At 42.8% G+C, this 19,729-nt stretch overlaps 1 protein-coding gene across 1 annotated transcript in view; it reads left to right on the top strand.

Annotated features, from left to right (window-relative positions):
• The window catches only part of LOC139570208 (multidrug resistance-associated protein 1-like), a 52,216-nt gene extending 37,135 nt beyond the window's left edge, over positions 1-15,081 (top strand). The window contains exons 22-30 of the mRNA XM_071391882.1: positions 796-948; positions 2,900-3,099; positions 5,974-6,100; positions 6,292-6,393; positions 10,648-10,794; positions 12,220-12,378; positions 12,562-12,728; positions 13,205-13,399; positions 14,788-15,081. Of these exons, the coding sequence (XP_071247983.1) occupies positions 796-948; positions 2,900-3,099; positions 5,974-6,100; positions 6,292-6,393; positions 10,648-10,794; positions 12,220-12,378; positions 12,562-12,728; positions 13,205-13,399; positions 14,788-14,896 (1,359 nt within the window). The 3' untranslated portion in view covers positions 14,897-15,081. The remainder of the gene's footprint in view (positions 1-795; positions 949-2,899; positions 3,100-5,973; positions 6,101-6,291; positions 6,394-10,647; positions 10,795-12,219; positions 12,379-12,561; positions 12,729-13,204; positions 13,400-14,787) is intronic.
• Positions 15,082-19,729: the final 4,648 nt, after the last annotated feature.

A 19,729-nucleotide genomic window follows, 5' to 3' on the forward strand; every position in this document is an offset into this window, starting at 1 on the left:
AGTTGTAATAGTAGTAGTAGTAGTAGTAGTAGTAGTAGTTGTAATAGTAGTAGTAGTAGTAGTAGGTGTAATAGTAGTTGTAATAGTATTAGTTGTAATAGTAGTAGTAGTAGTAGTAGTAGTAGTTGTTGTAATTGTAGTAGTAGTAGTAGTTGTAATAGTAGTAGTAGTAGTAGTAGTTGTAATAGTAGTTGTAATAGTAGTTGTAATGGTAGTAGTTGTAATAGTAGTAGTTGTAATTGTAGTAGTAGTTGTAATATTAGTAGTAGTTGTAATATTAGTAGTAGTTGTAATAGTAGTAGTAGTTGTAGTAGTTGTAATAGTAGTAGTAGTTGTAGTAGTTGTAATAGTAGTAGTAGTAATAGTAGTAGTAGTAGTAGTAGTAGTAGTAGTAGTAGTTGTAATAGTAGTAGTAGTAGTAGTAGGTGTAATAGTAGTTGTAATAGTAGTAGTAGTAGTAGTAGTAGTAGTAGTAGTAGTAGTAGTTGTTGTAATAGTAGTAGTTGTTGTAATTGTAGTAGTAGTAGTAGTAGTTGTAATAGTAGTAGTAATAGTAGTAGTTGTAATAGTAGTTGTAATGGTAGTAGTTGTAATAGTAGTAGTTGTAATTGTAGTAGTAGTTGTAATATTAGTAGTAGTTGTTGTTGTAATAGTAATAGTAGTAGTTGTAATAGTAGTAGTTGTAATTGTAGTAGTTGTTGTAATAGTAATAGTAGTAGTAGTAATAGTAGTGATAGTCGTCAAAGTATATGTAACTCGTATGCTAAATACCATGTATTGTAATAATTATTCTAGGTGGATGCCATTGACTGTATGATCCCTGATGGTCTGAAGATGATGCTGGGATACCTGTTCAAACTGCTAGAGGTCTGCATCATCGTTCTGGTGGCCATGCCCTTCGCTGGGGTGATTCTGCTGCCGCTCACACTGCTCTACGCATTCATACAGGTAGGATTACAGTAGAGCTGGGTTCAAATACTATTTCATTCATACAGGTAGGATTACAGTAGAGCTGGGTTCAAATACTACTTCATTCATACAGGTAGGATTACAGTAGAGCTGGGTTCAAATACTATTTCATTCATACAGGTAGGATTACAGTAGAGCTGGGTTCAAATACTATTTCATTCATACAGGTAGGATTACAGTAGAGCTGGGTTCAACTACTACTTCATTCACACAGGTAGGATTACAGTAGAGCTGGGTTCAAATACTATTTCATTCATACAGGTAGGATTACAGTAGAGCTGGGTTCAAATACTATTTCATTCATACAGGTAGGATTACAGTAGAGCTGGGTTCAAATACTATTTCATTCATACAGGTAGGATTACAGTAGAGCTGGGTTCAAATACTATTTCATTCATACAGGTAAGATTACAGTAGAGCTGGGTTCAAATACTATTTCATTCATACAGGTAGGATTACAGTAGAGCTGGGTTCAAATACTATTTCATTCATACAGGTAGGATTACAGTAGAGCTTGGTTCAATACTATTTCATTCATACAGGTAGGATTACAGTAGAGCCCGGGTTCAAATACTATTTCATTCATACAGGTAGGATTACAGTAGAGGTGGGTTCAAATACTATTTAATTCATACAGGTAGGATTACAGTAGAGCTGGGTTCAAATACTATTTCATTCATACAGGTAGGATTACAGTAGAGCTGGGTTCAAATACTATTTCATTCATACAGGTAGGATTACAGTAGAGCTGGGTTCAAATACTATGTAAAATATCACAATTACTTCCACATACGTATGAAGTAAGTATTCATATATCCTTCATTTGAAAAGATTTGAAAAGACAAGTTGTTTAATATTTGAACGTATTTGTAAATACACTTGGATATTATTTGAAAATATTATTTGCCTATCTGCCTGCCTGTCTGTCCCTTTGAATGTCTGTCTGTCTGTCTGAATGCCTCCCTGCCTGCCTGCCTGCCTGCCTGTCCCTCTGAATGTCTATCTGCCTGTCTGTCCCTCTGAATGTCTATCTGCCTGTCTGTCCCTCTTAATGTCTATCTGCCTGTCTGTCCCTCTTAATGTCTATCTGCCTGTCTGTCCCTCTGAATGTCTGTCTGTCTGCCTGCCTGTCTGTCCCTCTGAATGTCTATCTGCCTGTCTGTCCCTCTGAATGTCTATCTGCCTGTCTGTCCCTCTGAATGTCTGTCTGTCTGCTGCCTGTCTGTCCCTCTGAAGGTCTATCTGCCTGTCTGTCCCTCTGAATGTCTATCTGCCTGTCTGTCCCTCTGAATGTCTGTCTGCCTGCCTGCCTGTCTGTCCCTCAATGTCTGTATGCCTGGCTGCCTACCTGTCTGTCCCTCTGAATGTCTGTATGCCTGGCTGCCTGCCTGTCTGTCCCTCTGAATGTCTGTATGCCTGGCTGCCTGCCTGTCTGTCCCTCTGAATGTCTGTATGCCTGCCTGCCTGTCTGTCTCTCTGAATGTCTGTCTGTCTGCCTGCCTGCCTGTCTGTCCCTCTGAATGTCTGTATGTCTGCCTGCCTGTCTGTCTGTCCCTCTGAATGTCTGTATGCCTGCCTGCCTGTCTGTCCCTCTAAATGTCTGTCTGCCTGCCTGCCTGTCTGTCCCTCTGAATGCCTGCCTGCCTGTCTGTCCCTCTGAATGTCTGTATGTCTGCCTGCCTGTCTGTCCCTCTAAATGTCTGTCTGTCTGCCTGCCTGCCTGCCTGCCTGCCTGCCTGCCTGCCTGCCTGCCTGCCCCTCTGTCTGCCTGCCTGCCTGCCCCTCTGTCTGCCTGCCTGCCTGCCTGCCCCTCTGAATGCCTGCCTGCCTGGCTGTCCCTCTGAATGTCTGTCTGTCTTGTCAGATTAAGATGAATTAGTTTTCTCCATATTCTCCCCCCCCCCCCCCCCCCCCCCCATCTCTCCTGTAGAGGTTTTACGTGGCTGCATCGTGCCAGCTCCGTCGGCTAGAGGCAGTCAGTCGTTCTCCCATCTACACCCACTTCAATGAGACGGTCCAGGGGGCCAGTGTGATCAGGGCCTTCTCAGAGCAGGAACGCTTCATCCTGCAGGCTAACGGACGCATCGACCACAACCAGACAGCGTACTTCCCACGCTTCGTAGCCACCAGGTAGGTGGACTGTAATCTGGTGTGGTATGTATTATCTAACTAACTGCAGTACTGTAATCTGGAGTGGTATGTATTATCTAACTAACTGCAGTACTGTAATCTGGTGTGGTATGTATTATCTAACTAACTGCAGTACTGTAATCTGGAGTGGTATGTATTATCTAACTAACTGCAGTAATGTAATCTGGTGTGGTATGTATTATCTAACTAACTGCAGTACTGTAATCTGGAGTGGTATGTATTATCTAACTAACTGCAGTACTGTAATCTGGTGTGGTATGTATTATCTAACTAACTGCAGTACTGTAATCTGGAGTGGTATGTATTATCTAACTAACTGCAGTACTGTAATCTGGAGTGGTATGTATTATCTAACTAACTGCAGTACTGTAATCTGGTGTTGTATGTATTATCTAACTAACTGCAGTACTGTAATCTGGTGTGGTATGTATTATCTAACTAACTGCAGTACTGTAATCTGGAGTGGTATGTATTATCTAACTGCAGTACTGTAATCTGGAGTGGTATGTATTATCTAATTAACTGCAGTACTGTAATCTGGAGTGGTATGTATTATCTAACTGCAGTACTGTAATCTGGAGTGGTATGTATTATCTAACTAACTGCAGTACTGTAATCTGGAGTGGTATGTATTATCTAACTGCAGTACTGTAATCTGGAGTGGTATGTATTATCTAACTAACTGCAGTACTGTAATCTGGAGTGGTATGTATTATCTAACTGCAGTACTGTAATCTGGAGTGGTATGTATTATCTAACTGCAGTACTGTAATCTGGAGTGGTATGTATTATCTAACTAACTGCAGTACTGTAATCTGGAGTGGTATGTATTATCTAACTAACTGCAGTACTGTAATCTGGTGTGGTATGTATTATCTAACTAACTGCAGTACTGTAATCTGGAGTGGTATGTATTATCTAACTAACTGCAGTACTGTAATCTGGTGTGGTATGTATTATCTAACTAACTGCAGTACTGTAATCTGGTGTGGTATGTATTATCTAACTAACTGCAGTACTGTAATCTGGTGTGGTATGTATTATCTAACTGCAGTACTGTAATCTGGAGTGGTATGTATTATCTAACTGCAGTACTGTAATCTGGAGTGGTATGTATTATCTAACTAACTGCAGTACTGTAATCTGGTGTGGTATGTATTATCTAACTGCAGTACTGTAATCTGGAGTGGTATGTATTATCTAACTAACTGCAGTACTGTAATCTGGTGTGGTATGTATTATCTAACTGCAGTACTGTAATCTGGTGTGGTATGTATTATCTAACTAACTGCAGTACTGTAATCTGGAGTGGTATGTATTATCTAACTAACTGCAGTACTGTAATCTGGAGTGGTATGTATTATCTAACTAACTGCAGTACTGTAATCTGGTGTGGTATGTATTATCTAACTAACTGCAGTACTGTAATCTGGTGTGGTATGTATTATCTAACTAACTGCAGTACTGTAATCTGATGTGGTATGTATTATCTAACTAACTGCAGTACTGTAATCTGGAGTGGTATGTATTATCTAACTAACTGCAGTACTGTAATCTGGTGTGGTATGTATTATCTAACTAACTGCAGTACTGTAATCTGGAGTGGTATGTATTATCTAACTAACTGCAGTACTGTAATCTGGAGTGGTATGTATTATCTAACTAACTGCAGTACTGTAATCTGATGTGGTATGTAGTATCTAACTAACTGCAGCAGTCACTGTAATCTGGTGTGGTATGTATTATCTAACTAACTGTAGTACTGTAATCTGGTGTGGTATGTATTATCTAACTAACTGCAGTACTGTAATCTGGTGTGATATGTATTATCTAACTGCAGTAGTCACTGTAATCTGGAGTGGTATGTATTATCTAACTAACTGCAGTACTGTAATCTGGTGTGGTATGTATTATCTAACTAACTGCAGTAGTCACTGTAATCTGGTGTGGTATGTATTATCTAACTAACTGCAGTACTGTAATCTGGAGTGGTATGTATTATCTAACTAACTGCAGTAGTCACTGTAATCTGGTGTGGTATGTATTATCTAACTAACTGCAGTAGTCACTGTAATCTGGTGTGGTATGTATTATCTAACTAACTGCAGTACTGTAATCTGGTGTGGTATGTATTATCTAACTGCAGTAGTCACTGTAATCTGGTGTGGTATGTATTATCTAACTAACTGCAGTAGTCACTGTAATCTGGTGTGGTATGTATTATCTAACTAACTGCAGTACTGTAATCTGGTGTGGTATGTATTATCTAACTGCAGTAGTCACTGTAATCTGGTGTGGTATGTATTATCTAACTAACTGCAGTACTGTAATCTGGTGTGGTATGTATTATCTAACTAACTGCAGTACTGTAATCTGGTGTGGTATGTATTATCTATCTAACTGCAGTACTGTAATCTGGTGTGGTGTGTACTAAGCATCTCAGAGTAGGAGGGCTAATCTAGAACCTTCAACGGTTCTTCGGCTGTCCCCATAGGAGAACCCGCTGAAGAACCCTTTAAGGTTCCAGGTATAACCCTTTTGGGTTCCATGTAGAACCCTTTTTACAGATGGTTCTACCTTGAACCCAAAAGAGTTCTACCTGGAACCGAAAAAGGGTTCTACCTGGAACCCAAAAGGCGTTCCCCTATGGGGACAAAGTAATAACCCTTTTGGAATCCTATTTTATATGAGTGTAGGATCAGTTCCCTTCCTGTCCATGGAATCTTGTTCATTGTGATCCAAACGGAAAAAGCTGATCCTAGATACTACTCTGATATGTTTGATACATAAGGCACCTGAGCTATGAACCCTGTGTCATCTTAACCCCTGACCTCTGTCCTGCGCTGTCTGCAGGTGGCTGGCGGTGAACCTAGAGTTCCTGGGGAATCTGTTGGTGCTGGCAGCAGCCACCTTGGCTGTGATGGGCAGAGACACACTGAGCCCTGGTATAGTAGGACTGGCTGTGTCACACTCACTACAGGTGTGTACGTACACACACACACACACACACACACACACACACACACACACACACACACACACACACACACACACACACACACACACACACACACACACACACACACACACACACACACACACACACACACACACACACACACACACACACACACAGCAGTAACTTGTGACAACCTGTGATGTAATGTGTAGGTGACAGGTATTCTGAGCTGGATCGTGAGGTCCTGGACTGATGTAGAGAACAACATTGTGTCTGTGGAGAGAGTTAAGGAGTACGCCGACACACCAAAGGAGGTGAGTGGCTGTAAAACTATACTATCCTACTATTCTAATATGTATCTACTCTACTGGTCAGGTGTAAACTATACTATCCTACCCCTCAAAGAGAGGATCTACTTTACTGGTCAGGTGTAAACTATACTATCCTACCCCTCAAAGAGAGGATCTAGTTTACTGGTCAGGTGTAAACTATACTATCCTACCCCTCAAAGAGAGGATCTACTTTCCTGGTCAGGTGTAAACTATACTATCCTACCCCTCAAAGAGAGGATCTAGTTTACTGGTCAGGTGTAAACTATACTATCCTACTATTCTAATATGTATCTACTCTACTGGTCAGGTGTAAACTATACTATCCTACCCCTCAAAGAGAGGATCTAGTCTACTGGTCAGGTGTAAACTATACTATCCTACCCCTCAAAGAGAGGATCTAGTTTACTGGTCAGGTGTAAACTATACTATCCTACCCCTCCAAGAGAGGATCTAGTTTACTGGTCAGGTGTAAACTATACTATCCTACCCCTCATAGAGAGGATCGAGTTTACTGGTCAGGTGTAAACTATACTATCCTACCCCTCAAAGAGAGGATCTAGTCTACTGGTCAGGTGTAAACTATACTATCCTACCCCTCAAAGAGAGGATCTAGTTTACTGGTCAGGTGTAAACTATACTATCCTACCCCTCAAAGAGAGGATCTACTTTCCTGGTCAGGTGTAAACTATACTATCCTACCCCTCAAAGAGAGGATCTAGTTTACTGGTCAGGTGTAAACTATACTATCCTACTATTCTAATATGTATCTACTCTACTGGTCAGGTGTAAACTATACTATCCTACCCCTCAAAGAGAGGATCTAGTCTACTGGTCAGGTGTAAACTATACTATCCTACCCCTCATAGAGAGGATCTAGTTTACTGGTCAGGTGTAAACTATACTATCCTACCCCTCAAAGAGAGGATCTACTTTCCTGGTCAGGTGTAAACTATACTATCCTACCCCTCAAAGAGAGGATCTAGTTTACTGGTCAGGTGTAAACTATACTATCCTACTATTCTAATATGTATCTACTCTACTGGTCAGGTGTAAACTATACTATCCTACTATTCTAATATGTATCTACTCTACTGGTCAGGTGTAAACTATACTATCCTACCCCTCAAAGAGAGGATCTACTTTACTGGTCAGGTGTAAACTATACTATCCTACCCCTCAAAGAGAGGATCTAGTTTACTGGTCAGGTGTAAACTATACTATCCTACCCCTCAAAGAGAGGATCTACTTTCCTGGTCAGGTGTAAACTATACTATCCTACCCCTCAAAGAGAGGATCTAGTTTACTGGTCAGGTGTAAACTATACTATCCTACTATTCTAATATGTATCTACTCTACTGGTCAGGTGTAAACTATACTATCTTACCCCTCATAGAGAGGATCTAGTTCACTGGTCAGGTGTAAACTATACTATCCTACCCCTCAAATAGAGGATCTAGTTTACTGGTCAGGTGTAAACTACACTTTCCTACCCCTCAAAGAGAGGATCTACTTTCCTGGTCAGGTGTAAACTATACTATCCTACCCCTCAAAGAGAGGATCTAGTTTACTGGTCAGGTGTAAACTATACTATCTTACCGCTCAAAGAGAGGATCTAGTTCACTGGTCAGGTGTAAACTACACTATCCTACCCCTCAAAGAGAGTAGATACTTTACTGGTCAGGTGTAAACTATACTATCTTACCCCTCAAAGAGAGGATCTAGTCTACTGGTCAGGTGTAAACTATACTATCCTACCCCTCAAAGAGAGGATCTAGTTTACTGGTCAGGTGTAAACTATACTATCTTACCGCTCAAAGAGAGGATCTAGTTCACTGGTCAGGTGTAAACTACACTATCCTACCCCTCAAAGAGAGTAGATACTTTACTGGTCAGGTGTAAACTATACTATCTTACCCCTCAAAGAGAGGATCTAGTCTACTGGTCAGGTGTAAACTATACTATCCTACCCCTCAAAGAGAGGATCTAGTCTACTGGTCAGGTGTAAACTATACTATCCTACCCCTCATAGAGAGGATCTAGTTTACTGGTCAGGTGTAAACTATACTATCCTACCCCTCAAAGAGAGGATCTACTTTCCTGGTCAGGTGTAAACTATACTATCCTACCCCTCAAAGAGAGGATCTAGTTTACTGGTCAGGTGTAAACTATACTATCCTACTATTCTAATATGTATCTACTCTACTGGTCAGGTGTAAACTATACTATCCTACTATTCTAATATGTATCTACTCTACTGGTCAGGTGTAAACTATACTATCCTACCCCTCAAAGAGAGGATCTACTTTACTGGTCAGGTGTAAACTATACTATCCTACCCCTCAAAGAGAGGATCTAGTTTACTGGTCAGGTGTAAACTATACTATCCTACCCCTCAAAGAGAGGATCTACTTTCCTGGTCAGGTGTAAACTATACTATCCTACCCCTCAAAGAGAGGATCTAGTTTACTGGTCAGGTGTAAACTATACTATCCTACTATTCTAATATGTATCTACTCTACTGGTCAGGTGTAAACTATACTATCTTACCCCTCATAGAGAGGATCTAGTTCACTGGTCAGGTGTAAACTATACTATCCTACCCCTCAAAGAGAGGATCTAGTTTACTGGTCAGGTGTAAACTACACTTTCCTACCCCTCAAAGAGAGGATCTACTTTCCTGGTCAGGTGTAAACTATACTATCCTACCCCTCAAAGAGAGGATCTAGTTTACTGGTCAGGTGTAAACTATACTATCTTACCGCTCAAAGAGAGGATCTAGTTCACTGGTCAGGTGTAAACTACACTATCCTACCCCTCAAAGAGAGTAGATACTTTACTGGTCAGGTGTAAACTATACTATCTTACCCCTCAAAGAGAGGATCTAGTCTACTGGTCAGGTGTAAACTATACTATCCTACCCCTCAAAGAGAGGATCTAGTCTACTGGTCAGGTGTAAACTATACTATCCTACCCCTCAAAGAGAGGATCTAGTTTACTGGTCAGGTGTAAACTATACTATCCTACCCCTCATAGAGAGTAGATACTTTACTGGTCAGGTGTAAACTATACTATCTTACCCCTCAAAGAGAGGATCTACTTTACTGGTCAGGTGTAAACTACACTATCCTACCCCTCAAAGAGAGGATCTAGTCTACTGGTCAGGTGTAAACTATACTATCCTACCCCTCAAAGAGAGGATCTACTTTACTGGTCAGGTGTAAACTACACTATCCTACCCCTCAAAGAGAGGATCTAGTCTACTGGTCAGGTGTAAACTATACTATCCTACCCCTCAAAGAGAGGATCTAGTTCACTGGTCAGCTGCCACTTGAAAATGTGATCTTTTAAAGAATGAAAGATTATTTATCTCAATGGGATAGTCTGTCAAGGTTGTGCGCTAGTGGTACGAAGTCAGGTGCAGGAGAGCAGTCAGTTGTGATCAGGCACACTTTATTTGGCAGAAGCACAAAAGACAGACGCAACTGCGTCAAATCCTCCAGCCACAGGTAAAGTAATTAAGCGCGAAAACACTCACAAATATACAAATGTATGACAAATACATACAACGGGTCAGAATACGATACCCGGGGGAAAAACCAGTCTGGCGCATAACTAAACATGTAACAAAACAATTTCACACAAAGACATGGGGGGGGGAACAGAGGAATAAATACATGCAGTGTGATTAGGGAATGTAAACCAGGTGTGCAGGGAACAAGACAAAACAAATGGAACAATGAAAAATGGAGCGGCGATGGCTAGGAAGCCGGTGACGTCGACTGCCGAACGTCGCCCAAACAAGGAGAGGAGCCGACTTCGGCGGAAGTCGTGACTTAGTCGTAGTTTTAAAAAGGTTTTAATGAATGAAAATGTGTGTTTATTTCTAGCCACAATCTCACTGTTCTGTGCTCTCATTAACTGTCTGTGTTTCTGATGTAGTAAATGTCTTTAAATGAATAACAGTACCTTGTGTTGCAGTCCAACACTTGTTGCTGAGGTCTTGATGGGAGATGACATCACAGAGATCCAGTGTTCTAATATGTAATTCTATAGATGACATCACAGAGATCCAGTGTTCTAATATGTAATTCTATAGATGACATCACAGAGATCCAGTGTTTTAAAATGTAATTCTATAGATGCCATCACAGAGATCCCATTAAATGAATGTGTTTTAATATGTCATTCTATGGATGCCATCACCTGTCCCCCTCCTCTCCCTCCTCCCCTGCCCAGGCTCCATGGACCATAGAAGGCAGCATGCTCCCCCTGGCCTGGCCCACCCACGGTACCATAGAACTGGAGGAATACGGACTGCAGTACCGTAAAGGACTGGACTGGGCCCTGAAAGGAATTTCCCTCAGCATTCAGGAGAAAGAGAAGGTCGGGGGTAGAGATACTGTGTTTTAGGGAGATAATGGAGTAATGAGGTTGTTAGGATGATATGGGTATAGGACTGGACAGGAGAGAGATAAGGTAGGAGATAGAGATACTGTGTTATAGGGAGATAATGGAGGGTATAGGACTGGGCAGGAGAGAGATAAGGTAGGGGTTAGAGATACTGTGTTATAGGGAGATAATGGAGGGTATAGGACTGGACAGGAGAGAGATAAGGTAGGGGTTAGAGATACTGTGTTATAGGGAGATAATGGAGTAATGAGGTTGTTAGGATGATATGGATAAAGGACTGGACAGGAGAGAGATAAGGTAGGAGATAGATATACTGTGTTTTAGGGAGATAATGGAGTAATGAGGTTGTTAGGATGATATGTGTATAGGACTGGACAGGAGAGAGATAAGGTAGGGGTTAGAGATACTGTGTTATAGGGAGATAATGGAGAGTATAGGACTGGACAGGAGAGAGATAAGGTAGGGGTTAGAGATACTGTGTTATAGGGAGATAATGGAGGGTATAGGACTGGGCAGGAGAGAGATAAGGTAGGGGTTAGAGATACTGTGTTATAGGGAGATAATGGAGGATATAGGACTGGACAGGAGAGAGATAAGGTAGGGGTTAGAGATACTGGTTTACCAGAGCACCCTATTCCCTAAATAGTGCACTACTTTTGACCAGGTCCTTTGGGAAGCATCCTCAGTTTTATGGTGTTATGGTGAGATAATGTTAGGTTTCATTCTTTCTAAACTCTCTCTCCTCCCCTCCCTCCCACTCTCTCTCCCTCCCACTCTCTCCCTCCCACTCTCTCCTTCTCTCTCTCCCTCCCACTCTCTCCCTCCCTCTCTCCCTCCTCTCTCTCTCTCCTTCTCTCTCTCTCTCCTCCCCTCCCTCCCACTCTCTCCTTCTCTCTCTCTCTCTCCCTCCTCTCTCTCCCTCCCACTCTCTCCCTCTCTCTCTCCCTCCTCTCTCTCCCTCCCACTCTCTCCCTCTCTCTCTCTCTCCTCCCCTCCCTCCCACTCTCTCTCCCTCCCACTCTCTCCCTCCCACTCTCTCCTCCTCTCTCCCTCCTCTCTCTGCCTCTCCCCCCCACTCTCTCCTTCTCTCTCTCCCTCCTCTCTCTCCCTCCCACTCTCTCCTTCTCTCTCTCCCTCCTCTCTCTCCCTCCCACTCTCTCCTTCTCTCTCTCCCTCCTCTCTCTCCCTCCCACTCTCTCCTTCTCTCTCCCTCCCACTCTCTCCTTCTCTCTCTCCCTCCTCTCTCTCCCTCCCACTCTCTCCTTCTCTCTCTCCCTCCCACTCTCTCCTTCTCTCTCTCCCTCCTCTCTCTCCCTCCCACTCTCTCCTCCTCTCTCCCTTCCTCTCTCTCTCCCTCCTCTCTCTGCCTCTCCCTCCCCCTCTCCCTCCTCTCTCCAGGTTGGGATAGTGGGCAGGACTGGAGCAGGGAAGTCGTCCCTGGCATTGGGAATATTCCGGATTCTGGAAGCAGCGAAGGGAGAGATCTATATAGACGGGATAAACATCGCTCAGATCGGACTGCACGAGCTACGCTCCAGGATCACCATCATACCACAGGTAACACACACACACATATAATAAACACACACATATAATAATCACACACACCCCAGGTAAAAACACTTACTACAAGCCTTCTGTGATGTCCCTTAACATTGAGGTAATTATGGTATGCTTGGCAATGTTCTCTCTCTCTCTCTCTTCTCCCCCCCCCCCTCTCTCTCTCCCTCCCCCCTTCAGGACCCAGTGCTGTTCTCTGGGTCTCTGAGGATGAATCTGGACCCCTTCGATGGCTACTCTGATGAGGAGGTGTGGAGAGCCCTGGAGCTCTCCCATCTCAAGAGCTTTGTGTCGGGCCTGCCGGACACACTCAACCACGAGTGTTCAGAGGGGGGAGAGAACCTCAGGTACACAAACCTCTGTATCCCTCTATTTAACTTTCCTATATATGTTACTCTCTTTCTCCTCACCCCCCCTGATTCCTCCTTGTGATGTCATCTGGTCCTCTCTCTCTCTCATCCCTCTCTCCTTCTCATCTTAACTTTCTCCTCTCTCTCTCATCTCTCTCTTCCCTCGCTTCTTCCCTCCTTCCTTCTCTCCTCTCTCATCCTCCGCTCTTCCCTCTCTCCTCATTTCTTACCTCTCTTCTCTTCCCTTTCTCCTCTCTTTGTACCTCCTTCCACCTCTCTCTCTCTCTCTCTCTCTCTCTCTCTCTCTCTCTCTCTCTCTCTCTCTCTCTCTCTCTCATTAACATAATATCTCTCTCTTCTCTCTCTCCCTCTCTCTCATTAACATCATCCCTCTCTCTCTCTCATTAACATCCTCCCTCTCTCTCATTAACATAATCTCTCTCCTCTTTTATAAACATCTCTCCTCTCTCCAGTCTGGGTCAGCGCCAGCTGGTGTGTCTGGCCCGAGCCCTCCTGAGGAAGACGAAGATCCTGGTTCTGGATGAGGCCACGGCTGCTGTGGACCTGGAGACAGACAACCTGATCCAGTCCACCATCAGAACCCAGTTTGATGACTGCACTGTCCTGACCATCGCACACAGACTCAATACTATCATGGACTACACCAGGTAATATACACACAGACTCAATACTATCATGGACTACACCAGGTAATATATACACAGACTCAATACTATCATGGACTACACCAGGTAATATATACATAGACTCAGTACTATCATGGACTACAACAGGTAATATATACACAGACTCAGTACTATCATGGACTACACCAGGTAATATATACACAGACTCAATACTATCATGGACTACACCTGTTAATATATACACAGACTCAATACTATCATGGACTACACCAGGTAATATATACACAGACTCAATACTATCATGGACTACACCAGGTAATATATACACAGACTCAATACTATCATGGACTACACCAGGTAATATATACACAGACTCAATACTATCATGGACTACACCTGTTAATATATACACAGACTCAATACTATCATGGACTACACCAGGTAATATACACACAGACTCAATACTATCATGGACTACACCAGGTAATATATACACAGACTCAATACTATCATGGACTACACCAGGTAATATATACACAGACTCAATACTATCATGGACTACACCAGGTAATATACACACAGACTCAATACTATCATGGACTAAACCAGGTAATATACACTTCTATACACTGCGTGTACAAAACATTAGGAACACCTTCCTAATATTGAGTTGCACCCCGTTTGCCCTCAGAACAGTCTCAATTCGTCAGGTCATGGACTCTACAAGGTGTTGAAAGCGTTCCACAGGGATCCTGGCCCATATTGGCCCAATACTTCTCACAGTGGTGTCCAGTTGTCTGGATGTCCTTTGGGTGGTGGACCATTCTTGATACACACGGGAAACTGTTGAGCGTGGAAAAACCCAGCAGCGTTGCAGTTCTTGACACAAACCGGTGCGCCTGGCACCTACTACCATACCCCGTTTCAAGGCACTTAGATATTTTGTCTTGCCCATTCACCCTCTGAATGGCACACATACACAATCCATGTCTCATTTGTCTCAAGGCAAAAAATCCTTCTTTAACCTGTCTCCTCCCCTTCCTCTACACTGATTGAAGTGGATTTAACAGGTAACATCAATAAGATATCATAGCTTTCACCTGGATTCACCTGGTCAGTCTATGTCATGGAAAGAACAGGTGTTCATAATGTTTTGTACACTCAGTGTATATATATATATATATATATACATACACACATCAGAGTGACTGGTATCTCTCTCTACTTCTCTCTCCCTCTCCCTCCCTCCCTCTCTTCTTCCCTCTCTCCCTCTCTCCCCTCTCTCTCTCCCTCTCTTTCCCTCACTTCACTCTCTCTCTCTCCCTCTCTCTCCCTTCCTCCCTCTCTCTCCCTCTACTTCTCTCTCTACATCAACCTCTCTCTCTCTCCCTCCCTCTCCCTCTCTGCAGGGTGATAGTGATGGACCGAGGTCTGATCACAGAGATGGACTCTCCCTCCAACCTCATCTCAGAGAGAGGTCAGTTCTACCTGATGTGTAGGGAGGCTGGCCTGGTCTGAGCCCTCCCCAGCCAGGAGGCTCCTGAATCGGGTAAACCCAGCCACGTCACCCCTTCCCCACCACCAGGGCTGGAGGGGCCAGAAGTGATCAAACGGCCAGAGACACCAGGGGAGTAAATACTCTACTAAAGACAAAGAGCTACAGAAATAAAACTCCTTTCATTTAAAAAAATATATTTTGTGAAAGGATAGCTTGAAGACAGAAGAGGGATGAGAATGACGTAGGGCTGATGTGGGGATCGGATTGTGAGGAGTGAAGCTTGAAGACAGAAGAGGGATGAGAATGACGTAGGGCTGATGTGGGGATCGGATTGTGAGGAGTGAAGCTTGAAGACAGAAGAGGGATGAGAATGACGTAGGGCTGATGTGGGGATCGGATTGTGAGGAGTGAAGCTTGAAGACAGAAGAGGGATGAGAATGACGTAGGGCTGATGTGGGGATCGGATTGTGAGGAGTGAAGCTTGAAGACAGAAGAGGGATGAGAATGACGTAGGGCTGATGTGGGGATCGGATTGTGAGGAGTGAAGCTTGAAGACAGAAGAGGGATGAGAATGACGTAGGGCTGATGTGGGGATCGGATTGTGAGGAGTGAAGCTTGAAGACAGAAGAGGGATGAGAATGACGTAGGGCTGATGTGGGGATCGGATTGTGAGGAGTGAAGCTTGAAGACAGAAGAGGGATGAGAATGACGTAGGGCTGATGTGGGGATCGGATTGTGAGGAGTGAAGCTTGAAGACAGAAGAGGGATGAGAATGACGTAGGGCTGATGTGGGGATCGGATTGTGAGGAGTGAAGCTTGAAGACAGAAGAGGGATGAGAATGACGTAGGGCTGATGTGGGGATCGGATTGTGAGGAGTGAAGCTTGAAGACAGAAGAGGGATGAGGATGACGTAGGGCTGATGTGGGGATCGGATTGTGAGGAGTGAAGCTTGAAGACAGAAGAGGGATGAGAATGACGTAGGGCTGATGTGGGGATCGGATTGTGAGGAGTGAAGCTTGAAGACAGAAGAGGGATGAGAATGACGTAGGGCTGATGTGGGGATCGGATTGTGTTTGAGGCTGTCTGTTTGCATCCCAAATGCCAGCCGAATTATGGGCCCTGGTCAAAAGTAGTGCACTGTGTAGGGAATAGGGTGCCATTGGGCCCTGGTATAAAGTAGTGCACTGTATAGGGAATAGGGTGCCATTTGGGACATTTACTTTGTGTAACCCTTCGTTGGACATTAAGCTTTTTGACTTTGAACTACTGGGACAGGATATGACATCATAGGATGCTACTGACCTCTCATGGCCTTGTGATGAGGCAGTATTATGTGACGGATGCACGAGGAGAAGAGGAGGAGAGGATGGAGGGATGAATGAATGAGAGGGGCGCTTGATAAACAGATGCTCAGCCAGGAAGTAAATTATCAGCAACACACATGTGCACATATACAGCATGCAACACACACACAAAATGCAACACACACACAAAACGCAACACAAACACACACACACACAAAACGCAACACACACACAAAACGCAACACACACACAAAACACAAAACGCAACACACACACAAAACACAAAACGCAACACACACACAAAACACAACACACACACAAAACGCAACACACACACAAAACTCAACACACAACACACAACAGACACACAAAAAGCAATATGCAACACACACACACAAAGCAACACGCAACACACACACAAAACGCAACACGCAACACACACACAAAACACAACACGCAACACACACACACACCTTAAATGGTCCTGAAGGGGCTTCTAGACTGGTCACCAATCAGACCTGCTAGAGGTGGTAAAGGAGTTACTAAAACACCTGTTGTTAAGGGGAATGTGTGTTCTCAATAAAATACCTGTTGTTAAGGGGAATGTGTTCTCAGTAAAACACCTGTTGTTATGGGGAATGTGTTCTCAATAAAACACCTGTTGTTAAGGGGAATGTGTGTTCTCAATAAAACACCTGTTGTTAAGGGGAATGTGTTCTCAGTAAAACACCTGTTGTTAAGGGGAATGTGTGTTCTCAATAAAACACCTGTTGTTAAGGGGAATGTGTGTTCTCAGTAAAACACCTGTTGTTAAGGGGAATGTGTGTTCTCAATAAAACACCTGTTGTTAAGGGGAATGTGTGTTCTCAATAAAACACCTGTTGTTAAGGGGAATGTGTTCTCAATAAAACACCTGTTGTTAAGGGGAATGTGTGTTCTCAGTAAAACACCTGTTGTTATGGGGAATGTGTTCTCAATAAAACACCTGTTGTTAAGGGGAATGTGTGTTCTCAATAAAACACCTGTTGTTAAGGGGAATGTGTTCTCAGTAAAACACCTGTTGTTAAGGGGAATGTGTGTTCTTAATAAAACACCTGTTGTTAAGGGGAATGTCTCCTCAGTAAAACACCTGTTGTTAAGGGGAATGTGTGTTCTTAATAAAACACCTGTTGTTAAGGGGAATGTGTGTTCTCAGTAAAACACCTGTTGTTAAGGGGAATGTGTTCTCAATAAAACACCTGTTGTTAAGGGGAATGTGTTCTCAATAAAATACCTGTTGTTAAGGGGAATGTGTGTTCTTAATAAAACACCTGTTGTTAAGGGGAATGTGTTCTCAGTAAAACACCTGTTGTTAAGGGGAATGTGTGTTCTTAATAAAACACCTGTTGTTAAGGGGAATGTGTTCTCAGTAAAACACCTGTTGTTAAGGGGAATGTGTGTTCTTAATAAAACACCTGTTGTTAAGGGGAATGTGTGTTCTTAATAAAACACCTGTTGTTAAGGGGAATGTGTGTTCTCAATAAAACACCTGTTGTTAAGGGGAATGTGTGTTCTCAGAAAAACACCTGTTGTTAAGGGGAATGTGTTCTCAATAAAACACCTGTTGTTATGGGGAATGTGTGTTCTCAATAAAACACCTGTTGTTAAGGGGAACGTGTTCTCAGTAAAACACCTGTTGTTAAGGGGAATGTGTGTTCTCAGTAAAACACCTGTTGTTAAGGGGAATGTGTTCTCAGTAAAACACCTGTTGTTATGGGGAATGTGTTCTCAGTAAAACACCTGTTGTTAAGGGGAATGTGTTCTCAGTAAAACACCTGTTGTTATGGGGAATGTGTTCTCAGTAAAACACCTGTTGTTAAGGGGAATGTGTGTTCTCAATAAAACACCTGTTGTTAAGGGGAATGTGTGTTCGCAATAAAACACCTGTTGTTAAGGGGAATGTGTGTTCTCAATAAAACACCTGTTGTTAAGGGGAATGTGTGTTCTCAGAAAAACACCTGTTGTTAAGGGGAATGTGTTCTCAATAAAACACCTGTTGTTATGGGGAATGTGTGTTCTCAATAAAACACCTGTTGTTAAGGGGAACGTGTTCTCAGTAAAACACCTGTTGTTAAGGGGAATGTGTGTTCTCAGTAAAACACCTGTTGTTAAGGGGAATGTGTTCTCAGTAAAACACCTGTTGTTATGGGGAATGTGTTCTCAGTAAAACACCTGTTGTTAAGGGGAATGTGTTCTCAGTAAAACACCTGTTGTTATGGGGAATGTGTTCTCAGTAAAACACCTGTTGTTAAGGGGAATGTGTGTTCTCAATAAAACACCTGTTGTTAAGGGGAATGTGTGTTCTCAGTAAAACACCTGTTGTTAAGGGGAATGTGTGTTCTCAATAAAACACCTGTTGTTAAGGGGAATGTGTTCTCAGTAAAACACCTGTTGTTAAGGGGAATGTGTGTTCTCAGTAAAACACCTGTTGTTAAGGGGAATGTGTGTTCTCAATAAAACACCTGTTGTTAAGGGTAATGTGTGTTCTCAATAAAACACCTGTTGTTAAGGGGAATGTGTGTTCTCAGTAAAACACCTGTTGTTAAGGGGAACGTGTTCTCAGTAAAACACCTGTTGTTAAGGGGAATGTGTGTTCTCAATAAAACACCTGTTGTTAAGGGGAATGTGTGTTCTCAATAAAACACCTGTTGTTAAGGGGAATGTGTTCTCAATAAAACACCTGTTGTTAAGGGGAATGTGTGTTCCCAGTAAAACACCTGTTGTTAAGGGGAATGTGTGTTCTCAGTAAAACACCTGTTGTTAGGGGTAATGTGTGTTCTCAATAAAACACCTGTTGTTAAGGGGAATGTGTTCTCAGTTAAACACCTGTTGTTAAGGGGAATGTGTTCTCAGTAAAACACCTGTTGTTAAGGGGAATGTGTTCTCAGTAAAACACCTGTTGTTATGGGGAATGTGTTCTCAATAAAACACCTGTTGTTAAGGGGAATGTGTGTTCTCAATAAAACACCTGTTGTTAAGGGGAATGTGTTCTCAGTAAAACACCTGTTGTTAAGGGGAATGTGTGTTCTCAATAAAACACCTGTTGTTAAGGGGAATGTGTGTTCTCAGTAAAACACCTGTTGTTAAGGGGAATGTGTGTTCTCAATAAAACACCTGTTGTTAAGGGGAATGTGTGTTCTCAATAAAACACCTGTTGTTAAGGGGAATGTGTTCTCAATAAAACACCTGTTGTTAAGGGGAATGTGTGTTCTCAGTAAAACACCTGTTGTTATGGGGAATGTGTTCTCAATAAAACACCTGTTGTTAAGGGGAATGTGTGTTCTCAATAAAACACCTGTTGTTAAGGGGAATGTGTTCTCAGTAAAACACCTGTTGTTAAGGGGAATGTGTGTTCTTAATAAAACACCTGTTGTTAAGGGGAATGTGTTCTCAGTAAAACACCTGTTGTTAAGGGGAATGTGTGTTCTTAATAAAACACCTGTTGTTAAGGGGAATGTGTGTTCTCAGTAAAACACCTGTTGTTAAGGGGAATGTGTTCTCAATAAAAC

This window comes from Salvelinus alpinus, chromosome 1 (genome assembly GCF_045679555.1).
Source record: "Salvelinus alpinus chromosome 1, SLU_Salpinus.1, whole genome shotgun sequence".
Classification (NCBI taxonomy): Eukaryota; Metazoa; Chordata; class Actinopteri; order Salmoniformes; family Salmonidae; genus Salvelinus; species Salvelinus alpinus.